Genomic DNA, 24,455 nt, shown 5'->3' on the forward strand with positions numbered 1-24,455 from the left:
GGATACGTTACGAAAACGAAAATGTGACGTGATACCTTTGTTTGTAGACCAAAATACACACATAAAAAAAGACAATAAAATAAGATATAACACTTAACTTCGACAAGCGGCAATTCAAATAAAGTAATAACTCATATAGTTTAACAGTTGCATGCACGCAATTATACAGAGTGATTACGGTTAGAGTACTTAGTGGACTTGATACGTGGACAAGCCTGGTTTCATGTGTAAATGTAGGTCTGCTAAATGCACGGTCCTTTCTACGGAAATTTTTCATATTTATTTTTCCGGAATTTCCTCTGCCGTTTCCGTTTCCGTCGGAAAGGGCTCCCTCGTTTTATTTTCCGTTTCCGTTTATGCTTTTACCGTTTCCATTTTGATTCCTCAAAATGCCGCTTCCTTTTTCGTATTTGGCCCTCCATTTTCTTTTTCTTCGAAAACGAACGGAAATTTTCCCTTTCATTTTCAACCCTACTTGTAGAGTAGGCAACGAAGAACTGGATCCCCTCCTCGCACTTGGCGCCAAATTCAGTGCGAACTAAGCAACATCAACGTTCATTAATGGTGAATGGATCTGCAAGCTTCTTGCATGCATGCTGCCCCTCCTTTCCACATCCTACGCAAATCAATCAAGCTCCATCGACCCTCCACTCTAAATTATCACTAGCAGCTCTACCTAGTTTATCAAATACGCTATATGCTCGTAAAACGAGCTAAACCAAGATTTGCATCGCGAGCAGTTTGGTTGGGAAAGAGACAATCAATGGAGCGCGAACTGTTGGGGAAGAAGCCCGACCCCAAGAGGAGGCAGTGCTGGAGCACGACCACGGTGACGCTGATCCTTTTCCTGATCACCAACACCACCTCCATCCTCCTCTCCTCCGGCGCCGGCGCCTCGCTCATCCGCCGCTACGAGCCGCGCACCGTGCGCATCTGGGACGACTCCGGAGCGCTCATCGCCGACCTCAACGCCACGCGCTCCGCGCTCGAGTCCAGCCGCGCCGAGCTCGCGGGCCTCCACGCGCGCCTCGGCACCGCCACGTTGCTCCTCCAGACCCTCCTCGCCGACGTCGTCACGGCAGCGCGCGCCAGCGACGACCAACAGAAGCAGGCGGCGACTGGGTGGTGGGCGCGCGAGCTCGCCGGCGAGCTCAAGCTGGCCGTCGGCAACGTTGCCGCGGCTGGCGAGGCGGCTCTGGGCCACGCGTGCGGCCGCTTCCAGGACGAGCTGGAGCGGTACATGGACTACAAGCCCGGCGGCGAGTGCCCGTCCGACGCGGCGCTCGAGCACCTGCTCATGCGCGGGGGCTGCGAGCCGCTGCCGCGCCGACGGTGCCGGCCGCGATCTCCGGCGAGGTACGTGGAACCCGCGCCGCTGCCGAAGAGCCTGTGGACCATGCCGCCGGACACCAGCGTCGTCTGGGACGCGTACCACCCGTGCAAGAACTACTCGTGCCTGGCGAGCCACGGCTTCGGCTTCGGCTTCGACCTCCGCGGCCGCCGCGAGAAGGGCCTCTGGACGCGCGACGACGGCGCGCTCGTCTACTCCGTCGAGAAGGCGCTCGCCGCGAAGCCGAAGGGCACGGTGCGCATCGGGCTCGACATGGGCGGCGGCGGCGGCACGTTCGCGGCGCGGATGAGCGAGCGCGGGGTGACCGTGGTGACCGCGACCACCAACGCCGGCGCGCCGTTCGGCAGCTTCGTCGCGTCAAGAGGGCTCGTGCCGATTCACGTCGGCCCGGCGCACCGGCTGCCCTTCTTCGACGGCACGCTCGACGTCGTGCACGCGGCGGGGGAGCTGATGGCAGGCTGGATGGTGCCCGGCGACAGCATGGCGCTCGAGTTCGCGCTGTTCGACGTCTACCGCGTGCTGAGGCCCGGGGGCCTGTTCTGGCTCGACCACTTCGTCTTCCCCGGCGCGCAGCTGAACGCAACGTACGCGCCGATGCTTGAGCGCGTGGGGTTCAGGAAGCTTAGGTGGAACGCCGGCCGGAAGCTGGACGGCGGTGCCAAGAAGAACGAGTGGTACCTCTCGGCGCTGCTCGAGAGGCCCATGACATGACAGGAGGCAAAAATGCCCTAGACAAGTTGTAATTTGGAGGGAGAATTGCTTTTCGTCACTGGAGCATTGTAACTCTATTTGAAAACCAAACAATTTCTTCATACCATTATTATTTTGCACTGTAATAATTTACCTTTTTTTCAGTTCGCGTCGTATTCAAGTTTATACAACAATAGTTATTCAGGACACTGAAGTACCATCCCATCCACAGTGCACTGGGTTTGGGTTCAAATCCTAAGGCTTCTGTTCGGAATTCCTAAATCAAAATCCCTAATCGAAACAACGAATTACGAGCAATACTATGCATAATAGAGCTGGTAGTACTCTGAAAACAATTAGGAACACAGCGAGCGAAAGGAAGTCAAGAAACGATCAATTGCACAGCCCGCCCTCCTGCCTGCTTACAATGTTGGCTTACACAGAGTAGCCACGACAAGTTCCTTGTATGATTCCAGCACAATTTAGCAATCACATATATGTACAACTTCCTTGATGTCAACAAACTAACGAAACTATGTATTGCCAATCTCACCTCCAACCCAGGTGTACCCTAACAATCTTTGGTTTTATAACTGAAGGTGTGCCCTACAAATTCAGTTGTTCAAATCAATCACCTTATCTTGTAAGCCCAGCCATGTTCACTCAAAAATACATCTACAGCCTCCTTGACGGCGAGGTTTGGAATTAGTTGGTGTGGTTCAAGAGCTTCACGGGTCACAGGGTCAAATTTCCCCACCTACAAAATTTGAAAATTTCGTTAGTATGATACGCAAAACACTAGTCAAGTAAGTCGCAAAGAGATCTTTTCACGCTTGTCAGGTACCCTGTTTAAATGGTCAAGAATCACAGCCCTCTCATAAGTGATTCCGCTTGGAGTGATCACCGGATCTCTGAAGACATCGAGTGTAATTTTGCAGCAGAGATGGTCAGGAACCTGCACATGACGCATGTTATTTGATTAAATCAGTCAAGCCAACGTAAGTTAACACTTTCTAAGGCAGTTTCATACTTCTGTTGGAGTATCAGCCTTTGCAGCTTTCCTGAAAACGTCATCTAGCTCGTTTAGATGCTCTTCAGACACGTCTACAGCTGGATTATCAAGGCTGTTATAATTCCTTAGAGCTTCTTTACATGTTGCCCTGAAAGATGGCAAATGCTATATTAGGCAGGAACTACAGTACAACCCTGTGATACTAATTAAGAAAATGCATGGAAAATATTAACTACGCACTTGAGTTTATGCAATTGAGAGGATCGCATTTTTGACAGGCCTTCCCATTCAATGTATTTCGCTTTAGAAAGCTCTTGCCATATCTCTTCAACCATGTAGCTTGCAGGATGTGCACCCCTTCCAAGCTCCAAAGACTAATTTTGCATAGTTTGATTCATTTCATCAGTATAAATGAAAAAAACATAAATGTATTTGCAACAAAAATAACTTCAACATAAGAACAAGTACATGAATGATGGCATTTGGCATTGTACTTTCATGTTTCTGTTGGTAGTTGGTACTCATTACCAACTCCACTAAATTCTTTTTTTTTACTCAAATTAAGATCATTTTTCCAAATTTACCAGCATGAGCAAACAAAGGACAGGGCAGGTGGAGGTTAGTAAGATGTGCACCCAACCAATATTGTGTTTCCAAAGAAATAGAGCGTATGTAACAGAAAAATGCAACCTACAACTATATTATATCCAATTTAAGTGGGTACTTGTGTTAATGGCAAGTCAATTAGGGCACATTTGGTTTACGCCAATACTGACCCTACCATGTTTTTGGCTTGCCCGTGATATTTGGATATCGTTTCGATGGACGCCGAAATATTCGTTCACCAAAGCCCGCCATCAGACTCCAGTGTAATTTTCGCCAACGCACGCCTGGGCGCGCAAATTGTTCACCAAAAAGTTGGCAGCCAAGCTCGCTGGCGTTAGGTCTGTGGGCCACGTCCAATGTTGTATAATTAATTGAAAGATGCGGCGGATTAACAGCTAACAAGTTACACCTTACTAAGCGGCATTTGAATCGGTCAAGGCTCGCTTAATTCAATGTAAGCTTTTCTTTCAGGCCATACTCAGCCATGACTTCTCTTTCAAGACAAAAACCGTGAGTTTTTTAACACGTGTCATACTTTTTGTTCGCTCATTATGAAAATTAAATCAGAATTAGTACTAGTTAGTACAAGTTGTCAAATGTTTGCCAAGTTAGTTGGCTGCAAACCAAATGAGGACCTAGCATTTTTGCCGATTTTTTGGTTGGCACCGCAGCTATAGTCCAAAAAAACAATGACTCACCAAAAAATTCATGCCAAAATTTTCGTTGTCCTAGTTGGGGCTCAAACCAGACACGCCTTAATATTTTCCAGAAATAGTAAGATTAATATTGATGCTTGGACTAACAAAAAGCTTAACAAAAGAGAAACCTTCTCTAGTTCCTTTATTCCTTCAGTCAATTCTTGCTTGTTGAGAAGTGCAAGTCCAAGCATGTAATGCGCCTGCCAACAGAATATATAAATTATTGGCATTACAGACAAGGGATTAAAACTAGTAACATTGAAAGGATGAGATGTAGATGATATTTTGTTCAACCAAAAAAATGTATGTTGCGCGTAGTACAACATCAAGTTCGAGCAATGTGTTCAAGCCCATTTCAAAATGGCTAGACCTGAAACAATCATCTCTTGCTTCTTTCTCTCTTTAAAATGGAAGTTGAAAATCTTGAAATGCAACATGTTCTTTTGTGGTTAACTTTTACCAATCCCAATCAGGGACGAAGCTAAAAAAAATAATCCGCTGGAGTCAGCATTTATGGCAGTGGTGTCATCTTCGCCAACAAACAGTAATTAAGACGAAAATTAATGAAGGATTTTGACAAATCAATGGTGTCAGCTGACACGGTTGCTATACATGCAGCTCTGTCACTGGCCCCAATGGTATTAGAACCATATACATTACTTAAAGCAGCATCATTGTAGTTTTGCCAGCAGATTCAGGAGGCAGTTCATATTCTAACTTCCAGTGCTGATGAATGTCACAAGACATTCAAGGTCATTTGCTATAGTAAGAACAGGTACTACAGCATACAATCAAAATAAAATGATCCTAGTACAAGACTTTGTACAAGATTTGGCAAATCACGTCTCTCAAAAGTAAAGTCTCGGCCAAATGAACCAAACAAAACACAAACTCAATATCGAGTTAACAATGAGCACAACTAAATGGCAGATCTCAAGTAAACCTACCAACTGAGAAGCCAACACCATGCAACCTTAAATTGTCCATATGACAAGTCCAATTTCCAATTGCACAATGAAGTGCATACTAAAAGTCACCATAGTGCCGAATAAAATCTAACTTAACTAGAGTGTGGACACATCTAGAGGTGTGTTTGCCGAAACAGAGTGATAAATCCAATCCGTTACATGTTAGGTCAAAGCAAAACTGTGATGGAAAATGGAATTTATTTTTACTACAGGAAAGTTTCCTGGAAAACACTAAAGCGTATTAAATTTCTCGACTATTTAGTATGATGTGCAGTTTTGAGATTGGAACAAATAAACAAAGCATTTAAATTGGTTATTTACTTAATATAGTTCAAGACACAAACTCACCTTAACGGAATGGCTGTCATAATGGATAGCCATTCTGCAATCTTCCTCAACCTTAGCCCACTCACTGCCAAATTCAATAGCAATGCAGTATAAGGTAAACGTTGAACCATGTATCGAATTGATGAATAGACGCGACAAACAAAATGGAGATAGGAGTTATACTGACTTCCGCCTCTTGTAGCATAATGCTCTGTTGGTCCAATATACTGCAACATTTTGGCAGAGAGCTATAGCCTGTTAAGCATAATATACTGAAATTAGCAAGGAAGGCATAGATAATGCAGGAACTCTAAATAAAAAGAGACACCGAGTGAATGAAATACATAATTTTTCCAAACTGTCACCATTATTTAAAGAGGCAAAACAAGAGGGATTCCCAAGTAACTAGACCTAAACTGTAGCCTTAGCTGAATTGCGAACATGTTTAGCACACCAAGAAATTCCAAGTTTTGTATGAGTTGTGACTTTAGCAGAAGTTACAATTTGTCAAGTTCACATGCGTGAAACTGCTACAGGCATGTGGGAGGTTTATAGTTTCTATGCCCTGGCATAAAGTTAGTACCATGGTTTTAAAGGCATTGCCTTGGCGTCGCCTCAGCGCCCAGGCGCTCCCCCTCCGCCTTAGAAAAACGCCCGCCTTAGGCGCCCAAGGCGTCCACCTAGGCGTCCCCCCTTCGCCTTAGGACGCCTTGGCGCCTTACCATGGTTAGTACACCATGGTACAACAAAACACACGTTTTCTCTATTATCTCTTCTCGCACATGCCTTAACAGTGCGTCGGCATTGAGTATGCAAGATGCTAAAATGCAATTCATCCTGCAGTTCTTCCTTGCTCACTGAAAGAAAGGTGTTGAAGTAGCAACAGCCAGCTAACTAGTAAAACGCAGGGATATGTGTAATCACTCATCACACCACCCAACTGCCCAGAAGTAAAGCACACACAAATATGGTATATGTCATAATAGCCTTCCATGTGAGATAATTTAGCAAGCTACAGTTGGTACTCGGGAGGGAATCAAGAGAATTCGTTAGGAATTTTCATACGATTCGCCACCGAAACAACCCACGACCCTCCACAGAACGGGCTCCATCTTTCACCACCTCTAAATCAGGAATCGGCTGAAACAAATGGCGCCCGCCTAGTAGGGGGGCGCTCCAATCGAACAAAGAGAAGAAGCGGCGACCGCGCGCGAGTGGCCGTGTTTATTACCCCGGTGTAGGCGTCGATGGCGGCGCTGATGCGGTCCTTCTTGAAGAAGGAGTTGCCCTCCTGCTTGAGCAGCTCCGCCTGCCGCTTCGACGCCGCCGCGCCGTCCGCCGCCGGCGACATACCCGGCGGCCCCTGCGGCTGCGAGCAAGGAATGGGGGTTGGTGGATGGATTGGGGTGGGAAATGGGACGCGATTTGTTTCTGGAAGTAATCGTCGCGTGCGCCTGGAGGCTTCTTCCCCTTTCGAATTTGTATCGATCCAAGAACGCCAGACGAGGAGAGAAATGGGGTGCGTTTTTGGCATGGGGGTCCTACATTTTGACTGCCCGAGGGCTAAATTCGCAATGTTCTGGATCACATTCGCGGATACATTTTGCTGAAATTTCAACCAACTACGGAGTATAAATTGTAACTTAAACTGAGCTCCTTAAATATGTATCATGGCCCAACAATGTAAGTTGTAACACACTACTCATGGTCTAAACATCAGAATTAATTTAATCATTAGTTGTGACAACGCCGTGGTGTCGTTCCCCTTCCTCCTCTTGAAGGCATCATCATTAAGCTCGCAACCCTTCTAACTTCTCGATCTTGTGCTCCGTGGAGAATTTTCTAGATTTACATTTACTAGATTGGGCAACGACGGTGTGGGGGCATTGCCTTAGAGATCATGATTCTTGCTTGGTGGTGGTACGGGCTTTGGGACCAACGGTGGTGGCGCCGTGACGTCTTGCTTTAGAAAGGTGGTTGGCGGTTTTAGAAAGACTACAACAATAACACCATCCGTGGAGTCATAGTTGGCCCTCGCCGCGTGTTCCATGTTTTATGATGGCTTGGACGTGTGTGCCTGAGCATCTTTTATGAGGTTTATTGTAAATATAATACTTTTATAATTATAATAAAATTAGGCTCACATGAAAAAAATAAAAGTTTGATTTAAAAGTATTAAACTCAAAAGATGGTTTATAGTGTGGTATTCTTGCATGTTGTACCTTAGAGGATAAACAGTTTTGCGAGTAGCCAAACAACGGCAAAAGTATATCTCATAGGCGCATTTACTCCAATATACACAAGCATACCCTGATCTATCCTTTTGTTGAGAAAAAACAATTTTGCAAGTAGCTAAACAAAAATTAGGTATCTCTCATAGACGCGCATCTACTCCAAAATGGATAGAGGCATCCAAGTGCACAAGGAACTATGTATCATCGCTTGATTTGGTCACGTGAACTACCTTGAATATTTCTTGGTTCAAATATGTCATCATGCAGCATAGTCATCAACGGTACATCATAACCCATCGAGTCCAACCTCAATTTTTTTTTTTTGTAGAAAGCCATATATCCAATTCTTGCCTAGAATCAAATATTGTTAAACATTTAGATTAAATAGCAAATATAAATATCTAGATTAAATAGCAAACGTAAATATTTAGATTAAATAGCAAATATGGTTGTACATTGCTACAGATTATTTTTTATTGACCAATTAATTCATCATCATTGTCATACTCAACAACTTTGTTCTTTGCGAGACAATAAGAAAACAAATACTTGCATATTGGTCAATATAAGTCTTGATATGCTAGACTAACTACATATTCAAATAAATATTAATGAACTATTCAATATGTAAGAAGACGTAATGCTACTGAAAAGAAAATGCACAAAAAAATATTCTTGAATTTGGTTCGACCTCAAAATTCACAACACCAAGAGCAAACCATCTTGCAATTACCTTTCAGAAATTCATACATCTCATCATGCCTTATCCACTGGAATTACCTATAAAAAGTTGCATCGAGGTATTATGATTTCATGAATGCAATGCTCATCTTTATCTAGCTAACTATCTTTATCTAATATATGCCCACTGCGCAATAGCCTCCTCTGCATTGGACTTTATTTTCTATGGGTGTATTTGTAGGGATTCGTTGCATAGAAAACAAAAAATTTCCTACCGCTAGAACGCAATCCAAGCCAAGATGCAATCTAGAAGACGGGAGCAACGAGGGGATGATCGAGACTCACCCTTGAAGATTTCCAAAGCCCATAAGAGTAAGCTCTTATTGTTGCGGTAGACGATCACTTGCCGCTTGCAAAAGCGCGTAGAATATCTTGATCACGGTGCCACGAACGGGCAGCACCTCCGTACTCGGTCACACGTTCGGTGTTGGTGAAGACGACGTCCTTCTCCCCGTTCCAGCGGGCAGCGGAAGTAGTAGCTCCTCCTTGAATCCGGCAGCACGAAGGCGTGGTGGCGGTGGCGATGGAGAACTCCGGTGGAGCTTCGCTAAGCGTGCGAGAGAGATGGAGGAGAGGGGGCGGCTAGGGTTTGGGAGAGGGGTGGCCGGCCACTAAGGGGGTGCGGCCAAGCTATGGCTTTGTGGTGGCCGGCCCCCTCCCCTATGCCCCTCATTATATAGGTGGAACCCCCAAGTGTTGGACTACAAGTCTTCGAATAAGACACCAATCCAAAACCTTCCATGTAGTAGGGAAACCTACCCAAGGTGGGACTCCCACCCAAGTGGGATTCCCACCCTTCCATGAGGGGGGGTGGCCGGCCACCTAGGTGGAGTCCACCTTGGACTCCCCCCTCTAGGGTTGGCCGGCCATGGGAGGTCGAGTCCCTTCGGGACTCCGCCTTCCAAATTGATTTCTTCCGGACTTTTCTAGAACCTTCCATAAAGTCTTCCGGATCATTTTAAATCTTATAAAATGACTTCCTATATATGAATCTTATTCTCCGGACCATTCCGGAACTCCTCGTGATGTCCGGGATCCCATCCGGGACTTCGAACAATACTTCGAACTCCATTCCATATTCAAATTCTACCATTACAACATCAAACCTTAAGTGTGTCACCCTACGGTTTGCGAACTATGTGGACATGGGTGAGAACTCTCTCCGACCAATAACCAATAGCGGGATCTGGAGATCCATAATGGCTCCCACATATTCAACGATGACTTTAGTGATCAAATGAACCATTCACATACGATACCAATTCCCTTTGTCACGCGATATTTTACTTGTCCGAGGTTCGATCATCGGTATCACTCTATACCTTGTTCAACCTCGTCTCCTGACAAGTACTCTTTACTCGTACCGTGGTATGTGGTCTCTTATGAACTTATTCATATGCTTGCAAGACATTAGACGACATTCCACCGAGAGGGCCCAGAGTATATCTATCCGTCATCGGGATGGACAAATCCCACTGTTGATCCATATGCCTCAACTCATACTTTCCGGATACTTAATCCCACCTTTATAACCACTCATTTACGCAGTGGCGTTTGATGTAATCAAAGTACCTTTTCGGTATAAGTGATTTACATGATCTCATGATCATAAGGACTAGGTAACTATGTATTGAAAGCTTATAGCAAATAACTTAATGACGTGATCTTATGCTACGCTTAATTGACTGTGTCCATTACATCATTCATACAATGATATAACCTTGTTATTAATAACATCCAATGTTCATGATTATGAAACTAATCATCCGTTAATCAACAAGCTAGTTAAGAGGCATACTAGGGACTCTTTGTTGTTTACATATCACACATGTATCAATGTTTCGGTTAATACAATTATAGCATGGTATATAAACATTCATCATAAACATAAAGATATATAATAACCACTTTTATTATTGCCTCTTGGGCATATCTCCAACAGTCTCCCACTTGCACTAGAGTCAATAATCTAGATTACATTGTAAGGTACCTAACACCCATGGCATTCTGGTGTTGGTCATGCTTTGCCCTAGGGAGAGCATTAGTCAACGGATCTGCTACATTCAGATCAGTGTGTACTTTGCAAATCTTTACTTCTCCATCTTCGATGTACTCGCGAATCGAGTGATAACGCAGCTTAATATGTTTCAGCCTCTTGTGTGACCTTGGTTCCTGTGCATTGGCGATGGCACCCATGTTGTCACAGTAGATGACTAGTGGGTCCAATGCACTAGGAACCACACCGAGCTCTACAATGAACCTCTTCATCCATACCGCTTCTGATGAAGCCTCTGAAGCCGCTATGTACTCTGATTCTGTTGAAGACTTCGCCACCGTGCACTGCTTCGAGCTTTCCCAGCCCATCGCAGCACCATTCAATATAAACACGTACCCTGCACCGTGACTTAGAGTCATCAGGATCAGTGTTCCAACTTGCATCGGTGTAACTGGTTACAACGAGCTCTTGGTCACCTCCATAACAAAGAAACATATCCTTAGTTCTTTTCAAGTACTTCAGGATATTCTTGACCGTTGTCCAGTGTTCCATTCCTGTATCACTTTGATATCTGCTAGTCAAACTAACAGCATGTGCTATATCCGGTCTAGTACATAGCATGGCATACATAATAGAGCCTACTGCCGAAGCATAGGGGATCTGACTCATCCTTTCTCTTTCTTCTGCCGTAGCCGGTCCTTGAGTCTTACTCAAGACCTTGCCTGGTAACATAGGTAAGAACCCTTTCTTACTTTCGTCCATTCTAAACTTCTTTAGAATCTTGTCCAGGTATGTACTCTGTGATAGCCCTATTAGACGTCTTGATCTATCTCTATAAATCTTGATGCCTAATATATACGATGCTTTACCAAGGTCTTTCATTGAAAAACTATTATTCAAATAACCTTTTACACTACTTAATATTTCTATATCATTCCCAATCAATAATATGTCATCTACATATAATATCAGGAATGCTACAGAGCTCCCACTCACTTTCTTGTAAATACAGGCCTCTCCATGACACTGTATAAACCCGAAGTCTTTGATCACCTTATCAAAGCGTCGGTTCCAACTTCTCGATGCTTGCTTCAGTCCATAAATTGAACGCTGAAGTTTGCATACTTTGTCAGCATTTTTAGGATCGACAAAACCTTTGGGTTGTACCATATACAACTCTTCCTCAATGTCTCCATTAAGGAACGCCGTTTTGACATCCATCTGCCAAATCTCATAATCAAAAAATGCAGCTATTGCTAACAAAATCCTCACAGATTTTAGCTTCGCTATAGGTGAGAAAGTCTCATCGTAGTCAACTCCTTTAATTTGTCGGAAACCCTTTGCGACAAGTCGAGCTTTATAGACAGTAATATTACCATCAGCATCTGTTTTTCTCTTGAAGATCCATTTATTCTCGACAGCCTTTCGGCTATCAGGTAAGTCTACCAAAGTCCATACTTTGTTATCATACATGGATCCCATTTCGGATTTTATGGCTTCTTGCCATTTGTTGGAATCTGGGCTCATCATCGCTTCTTCATACGTCGCAGGGTCTTCATCATTGTTGTCCACAATCATGACATTTAGACAAGGATCATACCAATCAGGAGTGGCACGTTCCCTTGTCGATCTGCGAGGTTCAGTAGTTTCCTCGTTCGAAGTTTCATGATCATTATCATTAGCTTCCTCTGTTGTCGGTGTAGGCGGCACAGGAACAACTTCCGGTACTGCGCTACTCTGATCAATGAGTAAAGATTCATCAATCTCATCAAGTTTTACTTTTCTTCCAGGCACTTCTTTAGTGAGAAATTCTTTCTCAAGAAAGGTTCTGTTCTTAGCAACAAAGATTTTGCCTTCGGATCTGTGATAGAAAGTGTACCCTATAGTTTCCTTAGGGTATCCTATGAAGACGCATTTCTCCGCTTTGGGTTCTAGCTTGTCCGGTTGTAACTTCTTTACATAGGCTTCGCAACCCCAAACTTTAAGGAACGGCAGCTTAGGTTTCTTATTAAACCATAATTCATACGGTGTCGCTTCAACGGATTTTGATGGTGCTCTATTTAAAGTGAATGCGGCTGTCTCTAATGCATAACTCCAAAATGATAACGGCAAATCAGTAAGAGACATCATAGAACGAACCATATCTAAGAGAGTTCGATTACGACGTTCGGACACACCGTTTCGTTGTGGTGTTCCCGGCGGTGTCAATTGTGAAAGTATTCCGCATTTCTTTAAATGCATGCTAAACTCATAACTCAGATATTCACCTCCACGACCAGATCGTAGAAATTTAATCTTCTTGTTACGTTGATTTTCTACTTCACTTTGGAATTCCTTAAACTTCTCGAAAGTTTCGGATTTATGTTTCATGAAATAGATATACCCATATCTACTCAGATCATCTGTGAAGGTTAGAACATAACGATAACCACCGCGCGATGCTACACTCATTGGTCCGCACACATCGGTATGTATGATTTCCAATAAGTTAGTAGTTCGCTCCATCATACCAGAAAATGGAGTCTTAGTCATTTTTTCCATCAGACATGCTTCGCATCTATCAAGTGACTCAAAGTCAAGTGATTCAAGTAATCCATCAGTATGGAGTTTCTTCATGCGTTTCACTCCAATATGACCAAGACGACAGTGCCACATATAAGTAGAATTATCATTCAATTTAATTCGCTTAGCATCAATGTTATGTATATGTGTATCACTACTATCGAGATCTAACAGAAATAAGCCATTCTTTTCAGGTGCTCGACCATAAAAGATATTATTCATAAAAATAGAACAACCATTATTCTCAGACTTGAATGAATAACCGTCTTGCATTAAACAAGATTCAGATATAATGTTCATGCTCAACGCGTGTACAAAATAACAATTATTTAGGCTTAAAACTAATCCCAAAGGTATATGTAGAGGAAGTGTGCCGACAGCGATCACATCGACTTTGGATCCGTTTCCAACGCGCATCGTCACTTCATCTTTCAGTAGTCTTCGTTTATTCTTTAGTTCCTGTTTCGAGTTACAAATATGAGCAACCGAATCAGTATCAAATACCCAGGTACTAGTACGAGAACCAGTGAGATAAACATCTATAACATGTATATCAGATATACCTTCTTTCTTCTTCTTGACAAGGCCGCTCTTCAGATCAGCCAGATACTTGGAGCAATTACTCTTCTAGTGTCCCTTCTCCTTGCAGTAATAGCACTCAGCATCAGGCTTACGGCCGTTCTTAGGTTTCATAGGAGGCGTGGCAGCTTTCTTGCCACCCTTCTTGAATTTTCCCTTAGACTTGCCCTGTTTCTTGAAACTGGTGGTCTTGTTGACCATCAACACTTGGTGCCCTTTCTTGATCTCAATCTCTGCAGATTTTAGCATGCTAAAGAGTTCAGGTAACTCCTTGTTCATGTTCTGCATGTTTTAGTTCATCACAAAGTTCTTGTAATTAGGTGGCAGTGATTGAAGGACATGATTAATCCCCAGTCTATTAGGAATCACTATTCCCAAGTCACTGAGTTTCTTCGCATGCCCGGTCATAACGAGCATGTGCTCACTAACGGAGCTGCCTTCTTCCATCATGCAGCTGAAGAAGTGTTTCGATGCTTCATAGCATTCCACGGCCGCATGAGTTTCAAATATAGCTTTCAGCTCATTGACCAACTCATGAGGATCATGATGCTCAAAACGTTTTTGAAGATCGGCTTCCAGACTGCACAGGATGGCACACTGAACTTGAGAGTACCGAGCTTTCCGAGTCACGTAAACATTCTTTACTTCCTCGGTTTCAGTTTCTGCAGGAGGGTCACCTAGCGGTGCATCAAGCACATATTGTAGATTTCCGCCAGCGAGGAAGATCCTCACATGACGGAACCAGTCGGTGAAGTTGCTACCGTTGCTCTTAAGCTTTTCTTTCTCTAGGAACTGGTTAAAATTGATTGGGGACGCCATATCTACAACATATATTTGCAATAGTTTAGACTAAGTTTATGACAAATTGAGTTCAAATTTTAATTCAATATAATTAAAAATCTAGGTGAACTCCCACTCAAAACAATATCCCTCGAATTGTCTTAGTGATTACACGAACCAAATCCATCACACCTAAGTCCGATCATCACGAGACAAGATGTAATTTCAATGGCAAACACTCAAAGTGTTCATCATATCAATCATATGATTCATGCTCTACCTTTCGGTATCACGTGTTCCGAGACCATGTCTTGTACATGCTAGGCTCGTCAAGGCCACCTTAGTATCCGCATGTGCAAAACTGGCTTGCACCCGTTGTATGCACTTGTTGATTCTATCACACCCGATCATCATGAGATGCTTCGAAGCGACAAGTCTTGGCAACGGTGCTACTAAGGATGAACACTTTATTATCTTGATATTTTAGTGAGGGATCATCTTATAATGCTACCGTCGCGATCTAAGCAAAATAAGATGCATAAAAGGATTAACATCACATGCAGTTCATATGTGATATGATATGGCCCTTTTGTCTTTGCGCCTTTGATCTTCATCTCCAAAGCACGGACATGATCTCCATCATCAACGGGCATGATCTCCATCATCGTCGGCGTAGCGTCAAGGTCCATGGCGCCGTCTTCATGGTTGTTCACCTCATGTAGCAACTATTACAACTACTTTGAAATACTACTCAACATGAAATTTAAAGACAACCATAAGGCTCCTGCCGGTTGCCACGATACAATAATGATCATCTCATACATATTCATCATCACATTATGGCCATATCACATCACCAAACCCTGCAAAAACAAGTTAGACGTTGATGCTGGCGCGCAGTTAACGTGCCCGTTGGGAACCCCAAGAGGAAGGTGTGATGCGTACAGCGGTAAGTTTTCCCTCAGTAAGAACCCAAGGTTTATCGAACCAGTAGGAGCCAAGAAGCACGTTGAAGGTTGATGGCGGCGGAGTGTAGTGCGGTGCAACACCAGGGATTCCGGCGCCAACGTGGAACATGCACAACACAACCAAAGTACTTTGTCCCAATGTAACAGTGAGGTTGTCAATCTCACCGACTTGCTGTAACAAAGGATTAAATGTATAGTGTGGATGATGATGTTTGCAGAGAACAGTAGAACGAGTATTGCAGTAGATTGTATTCGATGTAAAAGAATGGACCGGGGTCCACAGTTCACTAGTGGTGTCTCTCCGATAAGAATAAGCATGTTGGGTGAACAAATTACAGTTGGGCAATTGACAAATAAAGAGGGCATGACCATGCACATACATGTTATGATGAGTAGTGTGAGATTTAATTGGGCATTACGACAAAGTACATAGACCGCTATCCAGCATGCATCTATGCCTAAAAAGTCCACCTTCAGGTTATCATCCGAACCCTCCGTATTAAGTTGCAAACAACAGACAATTGCATTAAGTATGGTGCGTAATGTAATCAACAAATATATCCTTAGACATAGAATTGATGTTTTATCCCTAGTGGCAACAAAGACATCCACAACCTTAGAACTTTCTGTCACCGTCCTGCATTTAATGGAGGCATGAACCCACTATCGAGCATAAATACTCCCTCTTGGAGTTACAAGCAAAAACTTGGCCAGAGCCTCTACTAGCAACGGAGAGCATGCAAGATCATAAACAACACATAGATGATAGATTGATAATCAACATAACATAGCATTCACTATTCATCGGATCCCAACAAACGCAACATGTAGCATTGCAAATAGATGATCTTGATCATGTTAGGCAGCTCACAAGATCCAACAATGATAGCACAATTAGGAGAAGACGACCATATAGCTACTGCTATGGACCCATAGTCCAGGGGTGAACTACTCACACATCACTCCGGAGGCGACCATGGCGGTGAAGAGTCCTCCGGGAGATGATTCCCCTCTCCGGCAGGGTGCCGGAGGCGATCTCCTGAATCCCCCGAGATGGGATTGGCGGCGGCGGCGTCTCTGGAAGGTTTTCCATATCGTGGCTCTCGGTACTGGAACTATTATCGACGAAGGCTTAAGTAGGCGGAAGGGTAGGTCAGGGGGCGCCACGAGGGCCCCACACGCCAGGGCCGCGCGGCTAGAGGGTGGGCCGCGCCGCCCTGTTGTGTGGCCGCCTCGTCGCCCCACTTCGTATCTCCTCCGGTGTTCTGGAAGCTTCGTGGAAAAATAAGATCCTGGGCGTTGATTTCGTCCAATTCCGAGAATATTTCCTTACTAGGATTTCTGAAACCAAAAACAGCAGAAAATTGCAACTGGCTCTTCGGCATCTTGTTAATAGGTTAGTGCCGGAAAATGCATAAATATGACATAAAGTATGTATAAAACATGTAGGTATCATCAATAAAGTAGCATGGAACATAAGAAATTATCGATACGTTGGAGACGTATCAGCATCCCCAAGCTTAGTTCCTACTCGTCCCGAGTAGGTAAACGATAACAAAGATAATTTCTGAAGTGACATGCCATCATAATCTTGATCAATACTATTGTAAGCACATGTAATGAATGCAGCGATCCAAAGCAATGGTAAAGACAATGAGTAAACAACTGAATCATATAGCAAAGACTTTTCATGAATAGTACTTTCAAGACAAGCATCAATAAGTCTTGCATAAGAGTTAACTCATAAAGCAATAAATTCATAGTAAAGGTATTGAAGCAGCACAAAGGAAGATTAAGTTTCAGCGGTTGCTTTCAACTTGTAACATATATATCACATGGATAGTTGTCAACATAAAGCAATATGATGAATGCAAATATGCAAGTATGTAAGAATCAATGCACAGTTAACACAAGTGTTTGCTTCTTGAGATGGGAGGAAATAGGTAAACTGACTCAACATAAAAGTAAAAGAATGGCCCTTCGAAGAGGGAAGCATCGATTGCTATATTTGTGCTAGAGCTTTTATTTTGAAAACAAGAAACAATTTTGTCAACGGTAGTAATAAAGCATATGTGTTATGTAAATTATATCCAACAAGTTGCAAGCCTCATGCATAGATTACCAATAGTGCCCGCACCTTGTCCTAATTAGCTCGGATTACCTGGATTATCACCGCAATACATATGTTTTAACCAAGTATCACAAAGGGGTACCTCTATGCCGCATCTACAAAGGTCTAAGGAGAAAGCTCGCATTGGATTTCTCGCTTTTGATTATTCTCAACTTAGACATCCATACCGGGACAACATAGACAACAGATAATGGACTCCTCTTTTATGCATAAGCATTCAACAAATAATATTCTCATAAGAGATTGAGGATTGTTGTCCATAACTGAAACTTCCACCATGGATCATGGCTTTAGTTAGCGGCCCAATGTTCTTCTCTAACAATATGCATGCTCAAACCATTCAACTCATGGTAAATTGCCCTTACTTAAGACAAGACGAACATGCATAGCAACTCACATGATATTCAACAAAGGGTAGTGATACGTCTCCGACGTATCGATAATTTCTTATGTTCCATGCCACATTATTGATGATATCTACATGTTTTATGCATACTTTATGTCATATTTATGCATTTTCTGGAACTAACCTATTAACGAGATGCCGAAGAGCCAGTTGCTGTTTTTTGCTGTTTTTGGTTTCAGAAATCCTAGTAAGGAAATATTCTCGGAATTGGACGAAATCAACGCCCAGGGGCCTATTTTCACACGAAGCTTCCAGAAGACCGGAGAGCTAACGAAGTGGGGCCACGAGGCGGCCAGACAATAGGGCGGCGCGGCCCAGGAGCTGGCCGCGCAGCCCTGGCGTCTGGGCCCCTCGTGACGCCCCTTGACCTGCCCTTCCGCCTACAAATAGCCTTCGTCGCGAAACCCCCAGTACCGAGAGCCACGATACGGAAAACCTTCCAGAGACGCCGCCGCCGCCAATCCCATCTCGGGATTCAGAGATCGCCTCCGGCACCCTGCCGGAGAGGGGATTCATCTCCCGGAGGACTCTACACCGCCATGGTCGCCTCCGGAGTGATGAGTGAGTAGTCTACCCCTGGACTATGGGTCCATAGCAGTAGCTAGATGGTTGTCTTCTCCTTATGTGCTTCATTGTCGGATCTTGTGAGCTGCCGAACATGATCAAGATCATCTATCTGTAATGCTATATGTTGTGTTTGTTGGGATCCGATGAATAGAGAATACTATGTTATGTTGATTATCAATTTATATCTATGTGTTGTTTATGATCTTGCATGCTCTCCATTATTAGTAGAGGCTCTGGCCAAGTTTTTACTAGTAACTCCAAGAGGGAGTATTTATGCTCGATAGTGGGTTCATGTCTCCGTGAATCTGGGGGAGTGACAGAAACCTCTAAGGTTATGGATGTGCTGTTGCCACTAGGGATAAAACATTGATGCTATGTCCGAGGATGTAGTTATTGATTACATTACGCACCATACTTAATGCAATTGTCTGTTGTTTTCAACTTAATACTGGAAGGGGTTCGGATGATAACCTGAAGGTGGACTTTTTAGGCATAGATGCATGCTGGATAGCGGTCTATGTACTTTGTCGTAATGCCCAATTAAATCTCACAATACTCATCATATCATGTATGTGCATGGTCATGCCCTCTCTATTTGTCAATTGCCCAACTGTAATTTGTTCACCCAACATGCTATTTATCTTATGGGAGAGACACCACTAGTGAACTGTGGACCCCGGTCCATTCTTTACATCTGAAATACAATCTCATCGCAATTGTTCTACTGTTCTCTGCAAACAATCATCATCCACACTATACATCTAATCCTTTGTTACAGCAAGCCGGTGAGATTGACAACCTCACTGTTTCGTTGGGGCAAAGTACTTTGGTTGTGTTGTGCAGGTTCCACGTTGGCGCCGGAATCCCTGGTGTTGCGCCGCACTACATCTCGCCGCCATCAACCTTCAACGTGCTTCTTGGCTCCTACTGGTTCGATAAACCTTGGTTTCATACTGAGGGAAAACTTGCCGCTGTACGCATCACACCTTCCTCTTAGGTTTCCCAACGGACGCGTGCTGTACGCGTATCAAGCTCTTTTTCTGGCGCCGTTGCCGGGGAGATCAAGACACGCTGCAAGGGGAGTCTCCACATCGCAATATCTTTACTTTGTTTTTGTCTTGCTTTATTTTATTTACTACTTTGTTTGCTGCACTAAATCAAAATACAAAAAAATTAGTTGCTAGTTTTACTTTATTTGCTATCTTGTTTGCGATCTCTATATCAAAAAACACAAAAAAATTAGTTACTTGCATTTGCTTTACTTATTTCAACATGTTTCCTTTTAATTTTACTGTAAAAGATATACCTGTGGGACAAGGGTCTATAATTGGGAGAGATAATATAGAAGAATTTTTCACCCATGTTAGTATGCATGAAGATCTTAAAGACCTCTTGCAAAAGCTGTCCCTACTTATGAAGATGCCTCTATTTGTTTGGTACGCATGATGGAAGCTAGATTTATTAGTCTCAACCCCATGATACAACACATGTTTCTTACACTTTCTGATATGGAGAGGGGAGAGAAGATAGATTTTGTTCTAAAAGTCTTAGTGCGGGAATTTGCGGATATAGCTAAAGAAGCTAGAAAAGTTTTTAGTAAGCATGATAGGCTTGGTATGACCACCGATTTTAAAAGAACACTTGAGAAGATGGATATGGATAGAATTAAGTATACTAATAATGTTAATAATGGTGGGGAGATTAAAGCACCAATACCATGTAAGCTCCTAGCAATGCATGAGGCACTAGAAAATAACTATGCTTGGCTTGTTCCTGAAAATTTGTTTGATGAGAGTAGCAAGCCCAAGACTAATGAAAAGGGAGCCGCTGAAACTTATGTATCCAATATATTATGCATGGTTGAGAAAACTCCACACCCCGCTTTAGATGCTCCATCTTTTGATAACACTTGATATACACTTTCTGCGCCTAGCTGAAAGGCGTTAAAGAAAAGCGCTTATGGGAGACAACCCATGTTTTTACTACAGTACCTTTATTTTATATTTGAGTCTTGGAAGTTGTTTACTACTGTAGCAACCTCTCCTTATCTTAGTTTTGTGCATTGTTGTGCCAAGTAAAGTCGTTGATAGTAAGGTTCATACTAGATTTGGATTACTGCTCAGAAACAGATTTCTTTGCTGTCACGAATCTGGGCCTAATTCTCTGTAGGTAACTCAGAAAATTATGCCAATTTACGTGAGTGATCCTCAGATATGTACGCAACTTTCATTCAATTTGATCATTTTCATTTGAGCAAGTCTGGTGCCTCAATAAAATTCGTCTTTACGAACTGTTCTGTTTTGACAGATTCTGCCTTTTATTTCGCATTGCCTGTTTTGCTATGCTTGATGGATTTTTCGATTCCACTGACTTTCGGTAGCTTTGTGCAATGTCCAGAAGTGTTAAGAATGATTATTTAACCTCTGAATATGTAATTTTTAATTGTGCACTAACCCTCTAATGAGTTGTTTTGAGTTTGGTGTGGAGGAAGTTTTCAAGGATCAAGAGAGGGAGATGATACAACATGATCAAGAAGAGTGAACGCTCTAAGCTTGGGGATGCCCCGGTGGTTCACCCCTGCATATATCAAGAAGACTCAAGCATCTAAGCTTGGGGATGCCCAAGGCATCCCCTTCTTCATCGACAACATTATCAGGTTCCTCCCCTGAAACTATATTTTTATTCCATCACATCTTATGTGCTTTGCTTGGAGCGTCGGTTTGTTTTTGTTTTTGTTTTGTTTGAATAAAATGGATCCTAGCATTCTTTGTGTGGGAGAGAGACACGCTCCGCTATTGCATATGGACAAATATTTCCTTAGGCTTTACTCATAGTATTCATGGCGAAGTTTCTTCTTCGTTAAATTGTTATATGGTTGGAATTGGAAAATGATACATGTAGTAATTTGCTATAATGTCTTGGATAATGTGATACTTGGCAATTGTTGTGCTCATGTTTAAGCTCTTGCATCATATACTTTGCACCCATTAATGAAGAAATACATAGAGCATGCTAAAATTTGGTTTGCATAATTGGTCTCTCTAAGGTCTAGATAATTTCTAGTATTGAGTTTGAACAACAAGGAAGACGGTGTAGAGTCTTATAATGTTTACAATATGTCTTTTATGTGAGTTTTGCTGCACCGGTTCATCCTTGTGTTTGTTTCAAATAAACCTTGCTAGCCTAAACCTTGTATCGAGAGGGAATACTTCTCATGCATCCAAATCCTTGAGCCAACCACTATGCCATTTGTGTCCACCATACCTACCTACTACATGGTATTTCTCCGCCATTCCAAAGTAAATTGCTTGAGTGCTACCTTTAAAATTTCTATCCTTTACCTTTACAATATATAGCTCATGGGACAAATAGCCTAAAAACTATTGTGGTATTGAATATGTACTTATGCACTTTATCTCTTATTAAGTTGCTTGTTGTGCGATAACCATGTTCCTGGGGACGCCATCAACTACTCTTTGTTGAATATCATGTGAGTTGCTATGCATGTTCGTCTTGTCTTAAGTAAGGGAGATTTACCACTAGAATGGTTAGAGCATTGCATAATGTTAGAGAAGAACATTGGGTCGCTAACTAAAGTCATGATCCATGGTGGAAGTTTCAGTTTTGGACAAATATCCTCAATCTCATATGAGAAAATTAATTGTTGCTACATGCTTATGCATATAAGAGGAGTCCATTATCTGTTGTCTATGTTGTCCCGGTATGGATGTCTAAGTTAAGAATAATCAATAGCGAGAAATCCGATGCGAACTTTCTCCTTAGACCTTTGTACAGGCGGCATAGAGGTACCCCTTTGTGACACTTGGTTAAAACATGTGCATTGCGATGATAATCCAGGTAATCCGAGCTAATTAGGACAAGGTGCGGGCACTATTAGTATACTATGCATGAGGCTTGCAACTTGTAGGATATAATTTACATAACACATATGCTTTATTACTACCGTTGACAAAATTGTTTCTTGTTTTCAAAACCAAAGCTCTAGCACAAATATAGCAATCGATGCTTTCCTCTTTGAAGGATCTTTCTTTTACTTTTATGTTGAGTCAGTTCACCTATTTCTCTCCACCTCAAGAAGCAAACACTTGTGTGAACTGTGCATTGATTCCTACATACTTGCATATTGCACTTGTTATATTACTTTACATTGACAATATCCATGAGATATACATGTTACAAGTTGAAAGCAACCGCTGAAACTTAATCTTCCTTTGTGTTGCTTCAATGCCTCTACTTTGAATTATTGCTTTATGAGTTAACTCTTATGCAAGACTTATTGATGCTTGTCTTGAAGTACTATTCATGAAAAGTCTTTGCTATATGATTCATTTGTTTACTCATGTCATTTACATTGTTTTGATCGCTGCATTCATTACATATGCTTACAATAGTATGATCAAGGTTAAGATGGCATGTCACTCCAGAAATTATCTTTGTTATCATTTACCTGCTCGGGACGAGCAGAAACTAAGCTTGGGGATGCTGATACGTCTCCGACGTATCGATAATTTCTTATGTTCCATGCCACATTATTGATGATATCTACATGTTTTATGCATACTTTATGTCATATTTATGCATTTTCTGGAACTAACCTATTAACAAGATGCCGAAGAGCCGATTCTTTGTTTTCTGCTGTTTTTGGTTTCAGAAATCCTAGTAAGGAAATATTCTCGGAATTGGACGAAATCAACGCCCAGGGGCCTATTTTCACACGAAGCTTCCAGAAGACCGGAGAGCTAACGAAGTGGGGCCACGAGGTGGCCAGACAATAGGGCGGCGCGGCCCAGGAGCTGGCCGCGCGGCCCTGGCGTCTGGGCCCCTCGTGACGCCCCTTGACCTGCCCTTCCGCCTACAAATAGCCTTCATCGCGAAACCCCGGTCTGAGAGCCACGATACGGAAAACCTTCCAGAGACGCCGCCGCCAATCCCATCTCTGGGATTCAGGAGATCGCCTCCGGCACCCTGCCGGAGAGGGGATTCATCTCCCGGAGGACTCTACACCGCCATGGTCGCCTCCGGAGTGATGAGTGAGTAGTCTACCCCTAGACTATGGGTCCATAGCAGTAGCTAGATGGTTGTCTTCTCCTTATGTGCTTCATTGTCGGATCTTGTGAGCTGCCGAACATGATCAAGATCATCTATCTGTAATGCTATATGTTGTGTTTGTTGGGATCCGATGAATAGAGAATACTATGTTATGTTGATTATCAATTTATATCTATGTGTTGTTTATGATCTTGCATGCTCTCCGTTATTAGTAGATGGTTGTCTTCTCCTTATGTGCTTCATTGTCGGATCTTGTGAGCTGCCGAACATGATCAAGATCATCTATCTGTAATGCTATATGTTGTGTTTGTTGGGATCCGATGAATAGAGAATACTATGTTATGTTGATTATCAATTTATATCTATGTGTTGTTTATGATCTTGCATGCTCTCCGTTATTAGTAGAGGCTCTGGCCAAGTTTTTGCTAGTAACTCCAAGAGGGAGTATTTATGCTCGATAGTGGGTTCATGTCTCCGTGAATCTGGGGGAGTGACAGAAACCTCTAAGGTTATGGATGTGCTATTGCCACTAGGGATAAAACATTGATGCTATGTCCGAGGATGTAGTTATTGATTACATTACGCACCATACTTAATACAATTGTCTGTTGTTTTCAACTTAATACTGGAAGGGGTTCGGATGATAACCTGAAGGTGGACTTTTTAGGCATAGATGCATGCTGGATAGCGGTCTATGTACTTTGTCGTAATGCCCAATTAAATCTCACAATACTCATCATATCATGTATGTGCATGGTCATGCCCTCTC

The 24,455-nt window shown here is 42.9% G+C and overlaps 2 protein-coding genes across 2 annotated transcripts; one reads left to right on the plus strand and one right to left on the minus strand.

The window, feature by feature from the left end:
* The first annotated feature begins 495 nt into the window (after positions 1-495).
* LOC127314269 (probable methyltransferase At1g29790) lies at positions 496-2,206 on the plus strand. Its single transcript, XM_051344718.2, has one exon. The coding sequence runs from the start codon at positions 698-700 to the stop codon at positions 2,060-2,062; it is 1,365 nt and encodes a 454-aa protein (XP_051200678.1). The 5' UTR covers positions 496-697; the 3' UTR covers positions 2,063-2,206.
* A 213-nt stretch (positions 2,207-2,419) lies between these two features.
* Positions 2,420-7,168, minus strand: LOC127314270 (E3 ubiquitin-protein ligase CHIP). Its single transcript, XM_051344719.1, has 8 exons — positions 6,884-7,168; positions 5,840-5,907; positions 5,674-5,737; positions 4,486-4,557; positions 3,294-3,427; positions 3,072-3,201; positions 2,886-2,996; positions 2,420-2,798 (listed from the first exon to the last, which is right to left on the minus strand). Exons 1-8 carry the CDS (start codon positions 7,001-7,003, stop codon positions 2,673-2,675), a joined length of 825 nt encoding a protein of 274 aa, XP_051200679.1. The 5' UTR covers positions 7,004-7,168; the 3' UTR covers positions 2,420-2,672.
* Positions 7,169-24,455: the final 17,287 nt, after the last annotated feature.

This window comes from Lolium perenne, chromosome 7 (genome assembly GCF_019359855.2).
Source record: "Lolium perenne isolate Kyuss_39 chromosome 7, Kyuss_2.0, whole genome shotgun sequence".
In the NCBI taxonomy this organism is placed as follows: domain Eukaryota; kingdom Viridiplantae; phylum Streptophyta; class Magnoliopsida; order Poales; family Poaceae; genus Lolium; species Lolium perenne.